At 50.2% G+C, this 17,647-nt stretch overlaps 1 protein-coding gene across 1 annotated transcript in view; it reads right to left on the bottom strand.

The window, feature by feature from the left end:
• Nucleotides 1–17,647, bottom strand: part of PIEZO2 (piezo type mechanosensitive ion channel component 2) — a 331,944-nt gene that overhangs the window by 56,940 nt on the left and 257,357 nt on the right. The window contains exons 22-31 of the mRNA XM_089894937.1: nt 14,930–15,106; nt 14,525–14,650; nt 12,933–13,133; nt 12,148–12,352; nt 11,952–12,053; nt 10,737–10,902; nt 8,866–9,109; nt 6,381–6,477; nt 5,147–5,306; nt 1,155–1,244 (exon numbers count right to left, since the gene is read on the bottom strand). Coding sequence (XP_089751063.1) covers nt 1,155–1,244; nt 5,147–5,306; nt 6,381–6,477; nt 8,866–9,109; nt 10,737–10,902; nt 11,952–12,053; nt 12,148–12,352; nt 12,933–13,133; nt 14,525–14,650; nt 14,930–15,106 — 1,568 coding nt within the window. The remainder of the gene's footprint in view (nt 1–1,154; nt 1,245–5,146; nt 5,307–6,380; nt 6,478–8,865; nt 9,110–10,736; nt 10,903–11,951; nt 12,054–12,147; nt 12,353–12,932; nt 13,134–14,524; nt 14,651–14,929; nt 15,107–17,647) is intronic.

Below are 17,647 nucleotides of genomic sequence, written 5' to 3'. Positions count from 1 at the left end.
ATAACCATGCCATGGGATAGTGTAATTTTTACTGGCAAATATTTTTGCACAGGGAAAGAAGCTGGAAAAATGAGGTCAGGATGGAATTAAGTAGTCCTAGCAAACCAGGGAATTTTCCTGGTGGGCTGACAGAGTATCTCCATTTCCTTAGAGAAAGTGGCTAGGTTTTGAATGCTATGGCCATCAGCTGTTAAACCTGGCCCCAAACATGTGAGGCACTAGCAATCCTCAGAGGTTCCACTTACTGCTAGAAATTTCACTCTAAGAGAATAATTATTTTCAGTGGGCTAATTAAAAAAAGAAAGAAAGAAAGAATTCTCAGATCTCCTGGGTGGAGTCAGTCCATTACTTGAGTTCTCCAGAATGGTGTGGTGGGAAAGGAGGCCTTGAACTGGATACAGGGAAATTCGGGGTGTATTTTTAGTACTGCCTCTGGTTAGTTGTGGATTTTTTTTTTTTTTTTATCCAGTATGTGGGCCTCTCACTGGTGTGGCCTCTCCCGTTGCGGAGCACAGGCTCTGGACGCGCAGGCTCAGTGGCCATGGCTCATGGGCCTAGCCGCTCTGCGGCATGTGGGATCTTCCCGGACCGGGGCACTAACCCGCGCCCCCTGCATCGGCAGGCGGACTCTCAACCACTGCGCCACCAGGAAAGCCCTAGTTGTGGATTTTAAGTCATCTATTACATGGGTCATCAGTTTCTTCCCAAACAGACTGGATTACATTATCTCTAAAGATCCTTCCAAAGTGAGAACTCTGTGTTTGTTCACTTAACCCACAGATATGATGGACTTCAAGTGAGTATTACTGGGAACGACCCGGTCTCATTCACTAACTGTTTAATCTTTACCAATACTCAGGTAGAACTGTGAGTCCTGATTTAAAAACGGAAACTGGAATTCAGAGAATTCGACAGACCTGCCCAAGGCTCCAGAGTAAGCATCTGAACTAGGACTGCCCATGGCGGCCCCCTTCCCCCCACCCCGATGCTCTACTCCTTTGGACCATTTCCATTTCAGTCAACACCCAGAGCAAACACCTGGGCAGTTGTGAAAGTTACCACAAATGGATTCCTCAGGGCTTGGGGCTCCCTGGGAGCTGAGAGCTGGCAGAATGGGACCAGGCAAACCCCAAATAAAAGGAAAGCATCCTTACTGCCTCTTAAGCTGGTCCATGGACTTTTTCTCTTCCTCAATTCTTGCCTTTACAGCCTTTACAATCGTGGCCTGGAAAAGTTCAGCCCCCCTAAAAGAAAAGTCAGAAACATGAAACAAATGAGCATTTTTATCGGTGTTACCCACCTTCTCCTGACAACGGTTACTAAGGGCTAGAAAACATTTCTTTGGGGGCAGCTGCCTGGCTGGGAGTGGGAGTCCCTTCCCTGTGGACGGACACGCACCGCCTCCTGCCTCCCCTGGGGGGAGGGGCTGCTCACAACCCTGCGGATAAGAGAAAAGAAAACGGTGTGTGTTTTCTGAGACTGTCAAGGCCTCTTCAAGCCTCTTAAAGCCTGTGCCCCTGACCTGCCCTCATTATGGTCGTCCCATGAGGGGACATTTAAGGAGGGTTGAGTTCAGGTTCATTTTCTACTCAGTAAGCAGGAAAGGGTGTGGAGCAAGCCGGGGCTTCGTGAGGGGAAATGCAATGGGATGGGCCGTCCAGCCCCCTCCCTTTGATTCTCTTCCTCCTGTCCTTCCATTCCCTTCTGTTCCTTCTCACTTTTCAAGCCACTTCCAGGTCCCCTAGAGCTCATCAACTTCTCCGTATCCTCAGCTCTGTCCCATTGGGGTCCATCCCATCAGCCTGGCAAATCCCGTCTGCGGGAGCCCGTTGGGATGCCGGTCCTGTGCTGCCTGATGACGGGGTGTCAGCGGTGCAGGAATGCAGGGCTGGGCAGAGGATCTGGTGAACTGCCCCCTCCCCCGTGCCACGGAAATTCTGCTTTTCTACAGCGGCTGTTTCAAGCTCCTTACACTTTCTTCAACCTAGAATTCTGTCAAGGGCTTTTCACTCCTGGCAGACGACCCAGCTGCTTGCTTTCCAGAGAGAACAAAGTCACGAGGCAATGATTCTCAGCCTCCTGTCACCCACCCCAGATGGCCTTTCCTGCGGTGACGTGGAGAAGGTGACAGCCCACGCCAATGGCCAGCGCCTCCCCATCCGCAGCCTGAGGGGCCCTGGCCTTCCCTCTCAGCCCCTCTTCCTGCATCTCTGCCCTGCATCCTGCCCACAGGCATGCAAACATGCTCGGGTCTGCTAATCTTAGAAAAAGAACCACGCACACCGCACGGGTTTCTACGCACGGCCTTGCATCACTGTCCCTGCAGTCAAATATCCTGCAGGCACCATCCCCAAGCCGTCACCTCAACCTGAACTTGCTGGTGTTTGGCTCTGGCCCCACCTGTCGAGGTCACTGATTTCAGCGTTCAGCCTTGTCTCTGCGTATCTTGTGTACTGAATTTCCGCTCTGAAGCCGCTGTCCTCGGGCCCACGCTCTCCTACTGGCTCAGACTCCCCACCCATCTCTGAGGTGCGACTGCTGCCCAGGGTCCTTGTCTCACCTCCACATTCTCTCTGGGCAGCTCCAATCACTCCACTGTCCCAACACCGTCTGCATATCGACGACCCTCAAGTCTCCTCACATCTCCAGACCCGTCCACTCAGCTGCCTGAGGGCTTCCCGACGGGCTGTGTGTGTTTCACAAGCTCATGAGACCCACAGCTCCACAGTCGGAGCCCATCTCCGCTCCCGGCTGAGAGCTCCTCAGACCCTCTACCTTTGGGGCTGTCCCCCCCCCCCACCTGTTGAGGCCAGAATCCTGGGCACAGTGCCCTCCTCTCTTCCCTTCCCATGACCACCTCCCTGCCAACCAATCGATTTCCACCTGGGCCAGTTTCACCTCTGAACTATCTTAATTTATCCCTTCCTGGTCCCGGCCATCATCTCCATCCTGGATCACCAGAGCAGCCACCTACCTGGTCCCTTCGCCTATGGTCCTGCTTAGACCCCATCTGTCCTGCAGCCCACTGAAAAGCAAGTGCGGCCACTTCTAAAGTCATAAACGTGGTTCTAAGGCCCCTGATAGTCTGAGCTTCCCGCAGCTTATTTCTCTCCACTTACTGTCTTCATCTTCACATGTCTGTGTGCCAGCCACTCCGACCCCCCGGTAACCTCCCTCGGCTGTCTCCCTCCTGCATCTTCCTCCTCTCACTCCTGTTCATCCCTCAGGCTGTAGCTTGGAATGGAGGCTGCCTTGGTCCTGCCCCGCGGCTGGTTGCACACCTGCCTACAATCCCCAGGTTCCCGAATGCCTCCTGCATCACGTGCGTCCCACCACCTGCAGCGGCTTGTGGACGGGTCCATCTCCCTGCCCGTCTGCAGGCTCTAGGAGGGCACACATGGCAAGCATCCACCTCCTCATAACAGAGCAGGTGGCAAACGAGTGAATGAATGAATGTCTAGTCTAGTCTTTGGAAGTTGCACTGTGAGTTCAGTGCTTATTAAGACATGGTTGTTTTTTGACAAGCATGAGCTGTACTCTGACCAAAGCCACCAGTTTCTGTAACAGGGGGATTATGCTTTGTGAATAATTGTGACAACTTTGAGAAAAAGATGCTGGCTTACTATTATGTCCTGAGTGTCTAAGGACCGAATTTTAGGGGAAGGTGAGAAAGATGCATTTGCTAGCAAAAGGACCGGCTGTTACATACAAGTAAATAAGGTTACTATTGGGATGAGACATTATGTTCTGCTCTGAAAATGATGTCCTGGGCATTAGGAAAACAACTGTAATGGTAAATTACTGTCCCTAAATGAAGTCAGCGTCCATCTACATGGTGAGGGCTGAGGGTGCAGCAAGGCTCCTTGGATTAAATGTAGGTGCCCGAAGGGTAAGCTGGGATGAAGTGAGACAGTGGCATGGACATGTATACACTACCAAATGTAAAATAGATAGCTAGGGTGAAGCAGCCGCATAGCACAGGGAGATCAGCTCGGTGCTTTGTGACCACCTAGACGGGTGGGATGGGGGGGGGAGAGGGGGACGCAAGAAGGAGGAGATATGGGGATATATGTATATGTACAGCTGATTCACTTTGTTATACAGCAGAAACTAACACACCATTGTAAAGCACTTATACTCCAATAAAGCTGTTAAAAAAAAAAATGTAGGTGCCCGACTGGGTCCTCATCCTATTTGGCTCCAGGTTAGTTAACAATGGCTGGGAATTCTCAGCCTTTAAATGGACCTTTGAAATACACATGTTGCTTCTCCTGGCAGAGAAGAAATAGGCTCTGGGAACACTGGTGGTATAGAGAGAATCAGAATGATCAATACTGGTAATTGATATGATACAAGCTAGCATTTATAAGGTCGTTTAGCACCATGGGTCCCATGGGATTGAGGCAGGGCCAGGGTCTCAGAGACAAGCTCGTTCTTGAGGATCATGCAGCTGCCCTTTGACCCCCATCTCAATGGCATCCTCTTTAGTACCTAGGTCTCTTCCCAGTCTTTTCCCTAAACCTATACGACTGGGGGCAGAAAATGGAAAAAGGGGGAATCTAAGGAGAAAGTAATAAACAGTGCCACTGGCCCAGAGAAGAAAAAAATCAGGTTGTTGGGGAAAAAGAGCCTGAAAGGAAGGGGATAAGGAAAGACAAACAGGAAGGGTTTAGGGTGAGGCTGGAGTAACACGCTCCTCTGTCTACGGTCTGAAAAATAACAGATTATGTTTTTCTCTGTCTTCAGGAGTTTCTTCTTAAAAAGGAGGCGGCAGTGGGGGTGGGGGGTGGGGGGAGACAGACTAGACTCTGGACCGACGTGGCCTATGTTCCTGTTCTGACCGAGGCCAGAGGACCTACTCCAGTGATGAGGTCTGGACCAAGGGGCTCAGACAACCAGTCCATCTTTAACCTTCGAGGGTGTCCCAGTCCTCATAAGGTGCGATTCCCTCCATAGACTTGCTTGTTACTCTTCTGTTTTAGATCTTAAAGGCCTTGGGCTAAAGCCTTCTTGGATCAGTTTCCCTGGAAGGAATCTCTTAATTTCTTGTGGGTTCTACAAGCAAGCTCAGACAGGAATCAGAGTGCAATATCACTTCCTGACAGGTTTCTTAAGAGAAACCCCTTGGTTCCTTGGCCTGACCCACCTCGAAGCCAGGATCTGTGAAGCTTTTATATCCGCCACGACGTGCAGGAAATAGTAACTCATGAAAACTCTTCTCTGCAGCAGAAGGAAGGCAAAGCATATGCTGTCCCAAATAATCCCTGCTTCCCCGCTCGGCAGTTTACACGAGGAGCCATCATCAGCTGGGGCAAAAGAAGAAAAAGGAAAAGAAGGAAAAAATGAAAACTTACACCCATTCTCATTGTTATTTTATAAACTCTCGTGGCGTGATCAGACCTGGGAAATCACACAGGTGTAAGAGCAAACTTCCGACGCACCGAGTCCCTCTGAGTGGATTTATTCACAGCCACGGGCACACACTTCAAATCCAGTATCAGCACTGCTTCACAAGGCTGACCACAAAGTGAGCTCTTGATAATGTAAGGCGAAGGCTGGAAGGGGACCCCTCCCACCCAGTAAGGGCCATGGAGAGATAACATCTGCATGTCCCAATGCCAGAGGAAAGCTCTGGTACAAAAAGGACACATGTTCTGGGAATGGGCTCCCCCAGGGGTAGCCAGGGGAGCAGGTACGGTCTATCGGAAGAAGGGGTGTCAACAGAACATCTGATCCTAAGTCAGAACAAACTCCAGTGCCTCTTCATCCTCTGCAAAGTGTAGTAAGGATTGGAAGGCAGAGGTGGGGGAGGGGCGTCACGTTCAAGGCCCCATGCTGGGCGCCAAGGAGGCCATCCTCCATAGATGCTGTCCAGGGTTCTGATGCAAGAGGCAGAGGGGCGGAAATGGAACTCCTGCCTCCGTACAGGTGGGAATCTAACTCCAGACACCCTGTTGCAGCTCCCAACTGTCTTCCCACGGTGGAGGTTCTCTGAGCTTCAGAGGAGGGGGCGTCTGGAGGCAGAGCTACTTGATGACCGAGATTCCAACCGCAGCAGCCACAGGCGTGTGTGGGCATCTGTGACCCTTCCCATCGTAACTCAAGGAAGTTCAAGGAGTTGCTAAAGGCCACACCTGCCCCCTAGACCTGCTTGGGGAGGGGGACAGGGACGTTTGTAGAAGAGGATGAGAGATGCGGTGGGGGGGTGTGTCCTGAGCACAGATCCCCAGTGTGGCACAAGCCCACAGCTCCGTGCAGACGCTGACTCACGTCCCTTCACCTCTTCCCTTCAGGGGCTTTGGCCCAGTTTCTAAATTAGAACAATACAACTGCCCTTCCTTCTTTGTGCTTTTGTTCCCAAATTTGCTTTTCATACTTACGCATTTTGTAGCCCTTGACTGTGCAGGCCAGGCTGAAAGCTTGGATCAACCAGCAACTATTTTGAACCAACTTTTCAATATAGCCGCATGCTCCTATCTGAAAAACGAAGGGGAAAGGCATATCCTGAAGCTCCACACCCAGAGAAGAGGTTGATGTCTTGCAATCCCAACACGTGCAAGAATTCCCAAAGTCCCAGTCTGGTGGTGGACGGGGCCCCAAATCCAGTCCCCACCGGGTAGAGCGCTTGATGCTTCACTTCCTCAGGGAGTTAAACTCAAGGAGCAAGGGGAGAACCCTGAGCGTGATGCTTTCTGAACTCGGAAGCTCCTCTCTTTTCGAAGAGGAAATCTCAGACCACCGTAGGAACCAGCCCGGCTCCGTGATGGCAAACGGGTGAGCACGGATCCAGGACTGGGATTCTGACTCTCACGAGTCAGACAGAGTCAGACATAGTAAACCTACGCTATTTGCCAGGAGATGATCACAAACATAAGCTGCCTGGTGTAGCTCTTAGAGCAGGAAGAGAGAGTATGTGCTTTGAGTCAATTCTTTTTCGGTACGCGGGCCTCTCACTGTTGTGGCCTCTCCCGTTGCAGAGCGCTGGCTCAGCGGCCATGGCTCACGGGCCCAGCCGCTCCGCGGCATGTGGGATCTTCCCGGACCGGGGCACGAACCCGTGTCCCCTGCATCGGCAGGCGGACTTTCAACCACTGCGCCACCAGGGAAGCCCGAGCCAATTCTTTTTCAGCCAATTCTCTGAGTAAAGGAGACTTCTTTGTTGACTGTCACGTTGTTGTCTCATAACAGTGATGTCTTGTCACAGTTAAGTTCACATCCCAAGGGGGGAAAATAGCCTCCTCCTCAGGGAATATCTTCCCTCCTCTGTCTCCCTGGACACCCCTCAATTCAAGTTTCTGATGAGCTCACGTGGCAACGCCTCCAGGAAGCCTCTTCCCAACTTACCTAGGCCAGAAATTAGGCATTCTGTTTTGTACTGCTTTCCTAAAATACTGTCACAATGAGCATTAACAGAGTGTACTGTAATTATTTATAAGAAAGTCTATCTTCTCTTTTAGAATGTGAGTTCCTTAGGGGTAAAATCTGAGTACTAGTCACCTCTAGTTCTTCAAGATATAAAACAGTGCCTAGCAAAGATCAGGTCTGCAACACAGGTTTAGAGAACGAACGAATGAATGAGCGGATTCTGCAGCCACACACTTTCCAGGAACAGTCATAGGGATCAGCCTCCAGCCGCAGATCTCTGCCCACCAGACGGGCTTTAGGATGAAAGGGTGACCTCCTGTCCTATCTCATCCCCTTTCCAACAACTCTCAACACCACCCCACAGGCCAACACGCACTGCTGGGGTTGAACTGATGAATAAAAGTCATTTTGACCATCAGCTAGAAACTTAGCATTCTAATGGACAGGACACAAAATAAATTCTTCAAATACGTACTCCTGATTACGTAGACTTGGCTTCCCCAGATCTCTAAACACAGCAGTGCACGTGCCAAAATAAAAAAGTCAAATGCTCTCCAGTAGAATTGCCTGGTGAGCTCATCTGTAAGTACCAGGAAGGGGGGAAGCAGGAAGTCGTACATCACTGTTCTTCTAATGCACTGTCAGTTACAGCCGCTGAGTAGCAGGCCCTGGGATTCACTTTAAGCTGGAGGTAGGGGTGGATTAACTCCTTCAGCTCATGAAAGGTCGTTGTTTAATTTCCTGACACAATAAATAGTTTAAAAGGTGTCTTTGTGGCCTAAAAGAATCCATGTGATTCCGGCATGACTCGTGGGCAGTTTATCTACCAGGGCAGTGTCCGCGATGTGCCCTGGAACATGGATATTTAATAGAGAAGCAGCCACGTTCTGTGGACGGGAGATGTTTGTCTCAACCCTCCACTGTCTTAGCTGTTTTCTAGTCCAGACGCTGATGCTCAGATCAGCCATAAAGCTTCCCCTGCATCCGCCCTCCTCTCAGGGCTTCATAAAACATCTGTGCCTTCAGGGGTCCATCCCTCCTCATCCCCACCCCAAGTGGTGTCATGGAGAGCCGCGCCCATTCTATTTACACTTCCACAGCCCTTTCTAGGTAAAAGAGTTGCTTTTAGCCAATATGATCCAATTTTTGAAGACATCCCATGACTGATTCAACTCATAAAAGGGCCACACTGCAGCCCATCGTAGGAATGATCACTGATCGTTCCTCAGAAGAGCTGGATTTGAATTAATAAAATACATTTTAGAGTTTATTCCTATGAATACATATCCTCTTGTCCTTGAGGGGGTGGAAATGAGCAAAAAGGATTCTTCTTAATGTGGTAAAACAACGAGTAATAAATGGTCATCTGAATTCTGAGTTTGCAAGCATCTTACTCGGGGCTTTTAAGAGAGCAGTGTGACGGGCCACGGGCTTTTAATAACCACTGAATGGATCGTTGACTCTGAAACCACTAATGTGTTATACAGGGGAGCCACTTACCGACAGTATGTTTTTCATCGTGATCACAAAGACGTTGTATGCGATCAGCCAGTCCCAGTATCGCAGGATGCTCTTGATGGGCTTTAGCAGCAAATCGCCCCCGAAGAGCAGGAAGTAGAAGCAGGCCACCAGGTAACCCATGCAGAAGATGCTGATCCTGGTCGTCCCGGTGATGAAGATGATTGTGAGCACGAACCAGAAGAGGTAGCTGAAGACCATCACTTTGGACATGTCCAGGTACGATCTGCAAAACAGAACCGAAAGACGACACAAACAACAGCACAAATCAAGTCAGGAGATTCTAGTTGAGGAAGGGACAAACTCACACTCTCCTCCTGACTCTGTCTGCAGGCTCTGTCCAGGCCAGCCTGGGAGCTCTGTGTTCCTCTCTCACTGATCACTGCCTGGTCCACAGGAAACCCTCACCCAGTTAGTGATGGACAGAGTGGTCCCTTGTGAAAACACCATGTGCGTGTTTATTTTCATCGAATTTGGGCCAAACGTCCCACAAGTGGCAACATTTTCTGCCTACTACCTGAGTACTCAAAACCCTCTCTGTCTTTCTATAGGAGGCCGAGGAAATTCTAAGATACAGATGCCTCTTGGAGCAAGAGAACAGGTAAAAAGGGATTCCTTTTCATGAACTGGAAATTAATGGATTAAAACAAATACAAAGATTTTGCTAGAGGTGAAAATCTCTCCTCCAGATGAGAAGTAGTACTGCCCAAGCAGACCCAGAGCTTCCAGGCTCTGTCCAACAGTTTCTCTGCACCTCCCTCAGCTGACACGTGGCAGCCACTCTTCCACTACAACTCCCTGAAGGAGGCAGGTGCTCGGGCCTCCATCCTCCCGCAATGAAAGTAGTTGTCGCCGCTCTCCTGGCCTGGGCCATCGGCCCATCTGCATTCACTTAATTACAGCCTCTCAGTTTTGGAGGTTATGCTTCGGTTGTTTCTCTTCCCAGATTTGGAAAGAAGCACAGAAGAACCAATTGTGGGTCAGATATTTGATAAAAGAGTTGTTATTTTGTGGGAGTTAACAAGTCACCTCTGATAAATACGTGCAACACTGTCCAGCATCGTTAGGGAATAAGTTGTACCTTAGAGGAACACTGTCACATAAGCGAACTTTTGAACTTTACTCTTCTTAGACTAAAACATTCAACGCTTTTAAATGTTTCTATGATTTTTTTCCTAAAATATATTACACTCATCCTTGATTTAACACACAGGAGAATGAATAAGATGTCGGTGTTTCTCAGCGTCCCAGGATCATACAGGTAAATGTTAGTGACTCAGTCCAGGGGTGAGATCTGAACGCCCACAGGGCCTCCTGATGTGTGTGGCTTGAAGTCAGTAGAACTGGGCTGCTGGCGTGTTTGAGTGTGTGTGTGCACGTGCAACACGTGCGCGTTAGCGCACCGTATGTTTTCCACACATTTCCCTCCCCTGCCTGCAGCTGTTAATTCCTCCTGCAGGAGGCCCGGCCTCCGCTCCTCAGCCCTGACTTGCTTCAGTTTCAGAAAGCATAAAACTAAGCTTGTGAGAAGGACACGGAAACACCAGCCAACACGCTCTGAGGAGGAGCCTCCGGGGCTCCCGGGCAGCAAGTGAGGCCCGGGGCTGTCCTGGGGTTCAGGGGCAGCTGCTTTCCAGAGCTGCTGAGGGCTGTCCACGGAGGAAGGAGGAAAAGTGGGGGGCTCGGCTTCCAGACCACTGGGCAATCCTGCCCCATGATTCTTGCCTTTGGGGGTGCAATCAGCGAGTCAGCTCCCCGGGAAAGGCAGGGGGAGCTGGAGGCACAGAGTCCGGGGATGCACCTTCCCAGGGGCTGTGCGCTCGGGGGGCTGTGCACTCAGGCGGCCGCGTTACCTGCAGTGGATGAAGTCGGGGACAGGGTTGTGCTGGCTGAACGAGGCCGCATCCAGGTTCATGCAGATCTCCACATTGTCACCTGCCATGATCCGCACAGCGGCCTTGTTTTCATCCTCGAAAATCTGCCGTTGTAGGGAGGCGCACAGAAGCAGCATGAAGTCATCTGGCAAGACAGACACGGGAACTGAAACCCCCTGCTCCCCCTCTGCACCTAGGGATGCGAGGAGGGGTCCCCACGGGGTACCAGCGGCTCCTCATCTGCTACCTGAGTCACGTCCCGAGAGTTCACTTCCTCCTGGACTCCAGCCTCCCCCACCCACCACGGGGACGCAGGAGGGGCCACAGGCGCTCCGGGGCTCCCAGGGGAGAGTCCCTGGACGCTGTCTGCTCGTCGGTGAGTGAAAGCAACAGGCGATGACTAGTCTTCATGAATCTCTTACACGACAATGTTTGCCTGCATTAATCTCCCCCTGAAGCTCTGAGGGGCCACTGAGCGCTTTCCGTCATCTTTCTCTCTTCACAAGCCGTAGAGGCAGGCATTCTGGCTTTCTTTGTCCTCTCCGTCCCCCTCTGCACTGGTAACCAGACTTACCAGAACATACAGGGCGTGGAAGCTGTTGAGAGCAGGTGAAGACGGTGGCCGACGGGGGCGGGTAGAGACGACGGAGCTGCTCTCACGGCCGGCTGCCCAGAACAGTTCCCCCTCCCAGAGGCGTTGTCTTTAATCTACACCCGCATGTGGGTGGGCAGCACCAAATCTCCACCCCCTACGGTGGGTGCCCAGACCCTAACCTTTGGATGGTCACCCGCCCTTGGACGGGCTCAGGCTGCAGCCCCACTCAGGAGCATCTGTGGTCTGGCTGCGTCCTTCCGGCTACCCCAGCCCACCTGTAGGTGTATGTCTGCAGTGGCAGCAAGAAGCAAGCAATTTGCCCAGGACAAGGCCTCCCCCTGCAGTCCACCTTCTAGAAGGTGGGTGTGTAGTGGTGGAGAGCGGGGCTGTGCATTGGGAAGTGAAATCATGAAAGCGAACATGGTGTTTCCGATGCTATGTATTAACTCTGCAGATGTAACAGGGCCAGCAGAAGCCACTAGCAGCCTGGGATGCTGATGCATGGAAACCAGCCTGTGGCTGTATGTGGGGTAGGGGGGCCCACGAACGCACCACCAGGAGGAGGACGAGCAAGTGGGAATCCCAACGGCCCCACTTACACACGAGGAACACGGGGTTGGGCCGCACGATGAAGTCTGGGAAATACAGCCACTTGACGATGTTGTCATTGAAGCTGGCGCCCTTGAACCTCCAGGGGTAATCTGCAGGGTGGAGGCGGGAGGAGCCGGGTCAGGGCGCCCCTCCGTGCCCTTGTCCCCACTGTCCCTGAGCAGGCTCCCGGTGGGGGGCATTCACCTCGGCACGGGGCGGGAGGGATGCCGATGCAGATGAAGTACTGGAAGGTGATGATGCAGGCCAGGAAGCAACAGTACTTGGGCCAGATCTCCGCAATGGCTTTCCTTCGGCGCCGGTACAAGACGGCAATCAGCCAGCAGGCATGAATCATGGCGTAGAAATCCATCCGCTGTCCGATCACGTTAACTGACATGAGGAAACAGGTCTGTGTAAGGATGAAAAGAAGCAGAGAGTCGGCTTCACGGGGAAGGGGAGTGGTGTCAGCGGCCCACCCCGAGCGGGCGGTGGAGACCTGCATTCCTGGGGCCGGGTCCCTGCAGGTGTTCACCTGCACTGCCTCTTTGGGGTGTTTGCATCACGAAGACAGAAAAACTGACCAGGTCACTCTCAGTAAGAACCACTTCAAATGGTGGAGGGAATTACCGTCATGATCTCGCCATGAAACGTCACTGTTCCAAGTACATTCTATCGAGGGCAGGCCTACCACGCCATTCAGGTCAAAACAGTGCATTTTGGCTAAGGTTACACATCCGGAAGGCACAAAACAGACATCCACACATCTGTAAGACCAGAGATCCCGAGAGGCCATGTCCACTGCCACAGAGCAGGGGACTGGCACCAGGTTCTGGAGACTTTCAACCAGGCCAGGCTAACCCTTCAGTTAGGCTCCTCCCTGATCCTGAGGGGACAGAGACGTGCCACAAAGCCCCAGTGGACACCTGGCCAAAAGCTGCCACTGGAATTTTCACAGGAAAGAAAGAAAACAGGTCAGCAAGGAAACTCACCTCCAGACCAAACTTGTAGAAGAAGTAATTGATGAAATACTTGGCACAACTGACAAGTCCATCATCCAGGTGGAGTCTCGTAATGTCGTGAAAGATGGTTTTAGACACGGGGGCTGTGAGGTTGTTCCGACCGCGATAATACTCCTGATGGCGGTAGATGGTGACCTCAAAGGCCAGAATGGCCAGCATCAGGAGGTTGTTCTGGAAAGCAAGTAAACTGCATGTGGTGCCACGTGGTCATTTAAACAATCCCCAAGAGACACCATCTGGTTCCATTCTGGGTGTCTGAAAGAACAGTGCATGATCAAATCCCACCTCTATAAAATGCAGCCTTGAATTCAATGCTCATTTTCCCCGTTTTATGGGAACAAGGGTGGAGTTATCTCCAATATGCAAATCAGGCTAATTTCCATGATAACAGGATCTGGAACCTCTACACCAAAGACAGGTGATGGTCATGGCCTGTTCCTGAAAAAGTACACACTGAACCTGGAAGCCTTGTCCAGTTACCTTGGGAGGGTCGTCCAACCTTCTTTGCGACTAAAAGTGAGAAACCCTTGTACAGCGTCCTACAAGGACCCCAGGAAACAGACTGAACTGCCGAGTGGGACCCGCATTAGAGGGGGGATTTTTGAACACCTCTGAAAGCTGGCTAGAGAGAGCAGTAGGTGGAAAAATATGTTGATTATACCACAAAATACTAATAGTGATGATAACAATTATTAATAAAATAGTTAACATTTATGTGCCAGACACTATTCTAATCCCCCTTTTCAAATATAAGTTTGTTTTATCTTGACAACAGCTCTTAATGGTAGATGTCATTCATACATTACAAATGATATCTGCCATATGAGAAAAAAACTAGAAAGCTACACCAAGAAAAATGAGATGCTGAGCACATTTTCAAATTCTGGGAGTTGAGTACAAAGGTTTTAAGTGCATTGTCAGCATAATCCATCAAAGTAAAATGCTCAGATTATCCATCAGAATAAAATGTGAATCATCTGAACTATATTGCTTTCCTTATGTTTGTTACAACTACTTGCAAGCAAAATTCCCTTTTCAGAGATATGCTCTTTTTATTTGGCTACCTCTAAACATAATATATGCCCTTGGTTAAATTTGTAGAATTTAGATAGCAAACATTTCTTGTAACGTGACACCTACTTCTCAGAAACGACCACTGCTGACCATTTGGTATAATTTACTCAGTATTTTTTCTTTGTGTCTAAAAGACGTCATCCTATGTATGGTGTTTTGAAGTTTGCTTTTCTTTTCAACATTACAGTATATTTTGGACATCTTTCAGTGTCTGATAGTGTCAATCTACCTCTGTCTTTGAGTGGTTTTATAATGTTCCAGTGAATATACTTGTCATATGTTATTCAATGGATCTCAAACTACTCGATCGATTTCTTTTCAGCATAATGCAATACTGATTTTAATGTTCAGTTGTCTGTTTCGAAGGTGACTGCAAACGCCATGTAAGAGGATGAGGCCCCTATCAAAGCTGAAGTTAGCATCTCCTGGAAAAGGGCTCCAGACATTAACTTGGCAGACACACAAACTTAGGGTGACGAAGGCTTTACCCTCAGGTAGACAAGCAAAGGAGAGGACTTCCTCAGGCCGACCCACTCTGCTGGGTCAATGGGGGCGCTGTAGAGCAGAGACTTGTTCAGCTGCTGCAGGGGTATATTCGTTTGGTTTTCATTTGGCTGAAAAGAAGAGAAAGGGGAGTAAGAAATGGCCCCATGGATTAGGAGAGTTCAGAGTAGCCTCTCTCAGCTACAATTGCGGGGAGAGAAGACCCACTTCACGGGGGAAATCTCAGCATCAGAAGAGACGGGGGGCCAGAATGCCTCCAACCTGCTGAGCTGCTGAAGGCCAGACAGGATGTTCTGGGGATGTGTGTCCCCCAGTATCTGCCTCCCTTCCCTGAAGGCCAGGCAAAGAGATGCCCCCCCTGCCCCACCAACCCCGTGTCTGAGGCTCACCAAGGAACAGTTGACAGAAAAGTTTTCAGGCTTAATGGTCTGCAGCTGGTACAACATTTTGCAGACAATGATCACACATGTCCAGACAGTGCAGACACTTGAAGCCAGGCGGCGGAGCTTGGCGTACGGCAGAGCAAAAGCCCAAGAAATCAAAAATACATAGTTGAACAGAGACACCTGAAAACAGAAAATCAGAAATGGGGACAGAAATATGCAACATGGCACAACGTCTACAAAACCTGGCAACCTGATTGATCCTGTTCTGCTGAGTTCAGCAAAGGCTGATTGAGTTCCTTGCATGGGCAAGGCATGGCCCTGAGTGTTAAGACACATGTCTTGTAGGCAGACAGGTGTATAACCAGGTGATGTCAAATAACCTAGCAGTGGCAAACTACACGGGTGAACAGGCTCCTGTGAGAACACCCACAGGGAGTCCTTGGCACAATCTGGAGCTTCAGGAACATCTCCTGGCAGAGATGACTCCTGAGCTGTGCGTTGAAGGATGCAGGAAGTCAGCCAGGCCAGGAAAGGTGAGAAGTGCATTTCAGGTAAAGGATATACAAGCAAAGGCAGCAAAGCATGAAGTAGCATGATAGGAGCAGGTGACCCCAAACAGCTGGAGATTCTGGACTCAACAGCGGTGAACAGCAGCAGAAAGGGAGGCTGGACATGCATCTGGGAGCCACATTTTGATGGACGCTTTACAACCATGTACATGAAGCCCTCCTGCAGAAAGCAGAGAGTGCTGAAGGGCTTTCCGCTGGGAAACCCTAGGGAAATATTGCATTTTATTTAGGTAGTGTAGCTGAGGAATGCAGGTGCATCAGTGGGGTTGGGCCAGAGGTCAGGGGACCAGCTCACACCCACTGCAGTTGTCCAGGAGAACAATGACAAGGGCCCAAACTGGGGTAGTGGGGCAGAGAGGGGGAGCAGTCGGGGGTCTGAGGCGGGAAGTAAAATTAGCAGGATTTGAAGACTGATTAGCTTTGAGTGGTTTGGGGGGTGAGGGAGGAAGTGTGGGAGATGCCTCCCAGCTTCAGGCTTGGGAGGAAGAGCCCTGAGAGGATGGCAGTCCCCAACCGAGACAGGATCTGGGGTGGGGGCAGGTGTAAAGCAGGAAGGCAATGACTTCAACTTGCTTTGAGACCATGAGTGTGTTTTTCCATCAGGTAAGATGCCCACTCATTTCTAACCTTTCTTCAGAGCTTGCAGTTCATTGAACAGTACAGAAGCACTGCCATCTTATTCAGCCATGGAAAATCCTCACTTATTCTGAATATCGTTAAAATAATATCCGACTTTTGTTAAACTGATATCACAGAAACATTTAGTATATGATCAGGTAGAAATAACCACAAGAATGCAACTGATAAAACTGAACAGGTACCAAGTGCCAAGCACTCAGAGAGGTATGGTTACCTGTTGCGCTTACAGAGCTATAAAACAAGAAGTGTGGAGACACCAAGACAGTATTAATTCTGCAGTTTGTTACCTACGACTCTTCTACTTAACTACTTGTCACTGCCCAAGGCATGGAACCTCTCTGAGAGTTAAGTGCTGAAATAGTACAGCAGTAGGAGCTGCTTACAGAATTGAGGATGAAAGAAATATTGTCCAAGGAAGTGCCCTGTAAACTACCGTCACAAACATAACAAATAACAAAAGTTACATTTTAGCAAGATATTCTGACTGGCCGGCCGACTCGGCCGACTCCTCCTCCGTCATCAGCAAGTGTCCTGCTAATTGGGGTGCTAAAAAGCAAATCCTATTAAAGCTCCCATAAAATTAAGTCTCTTTGTTATTTCTTTTATTATGTATTTAAGGCACTGAGTACAAAAACAGTACGATGAATTGACATAGGACTTTTAATCTTTTGAGTGATAGAAAAAGATAAGAAAAGATGATACCTTCTATTAATTAGGTTAATTAATGAATTAGGTTCACGGTCATACATCCCGTGCGGCTCCCTGCCCTCAAGAAACACCCAGGTAGTGCAAGTGAGAACTGCAACAAACAGCCATGACACCGGGATGGCGGGGGTGCGCTGAGCCGAGTTGTGGGTGTTGATCCCACTGCTGAACATCTAATCCAGGGTTAGAGAAGATGGCCCAGAGGGCGTTAGATCTAAACTGAGGCCGGGGGTACAAACAGGAGCTGGCCAGGCAGAGGAATTGCAGGTGTCAGGCCACACAGGTGAGGGGAGCGTGGGGTGACCATCCTTGGACTCGCAGGTGGTCCATCTTGAGAGCAGTGGGCTCTGAGTCCATTCAGAGGACTCGGCAGCCCACCCGGTGGTTCAAGTGTCTAGGGCAGGAAATGGTGATGTGGTACAGGGCCAGATCAAGTGACTGTGAGGATGAGAGAGAGCTTTGAAAGTTTTCGAGAAGAGGATGAACACGATCCTAGTTACAGGCTGGAAAGAAGACCCTGGCCACACAATGGAATACGTATTGGAAGGAGAAAGGATTAGAGCAATTTGGGGAATTGGTCAGAGGATAGTTGTCTTTCATATCCACGGGCTCCCCATCCTGGGGTACAGAGGGCCAGCTGTAATCTCAAAGGGGGCTGAGGGGGGGGTGGCGGGCTCAGCTGTAGAGATATTTCGTGGAAGGGGCTTTGGGACACTCAAGAATGAGGTCCCATCCAGTTGTCCCTTGGAGATACGGGTCTGGAGTTTAAAGAGAGGACGGGTTTGAAGGTACAGATGTCCGCTCATTG

The sequence above is a fragment of the Delphinapterus leucas genome, chromosome 14, assembly GCF_059928025.1.
Source record: "Delphinapterus leucas isolate spDelLeu-1000000601 "Yukka" chromosome 14, BTC_Dleu_Yukka2, whole genome shotgun sequence".
Taxonomy (NCBI): Eukaryota; Metazoa; Chordata; class Mammalia; order Artiodactyla; family Monodontidae; genus Delphinapterus; species Delphinapterus leucas.
The sequence above is the reverse complement of the archived record's forward strand: the minus strand, read 5'-3'. Positions and strand labels throughout refer to the sequence as shown.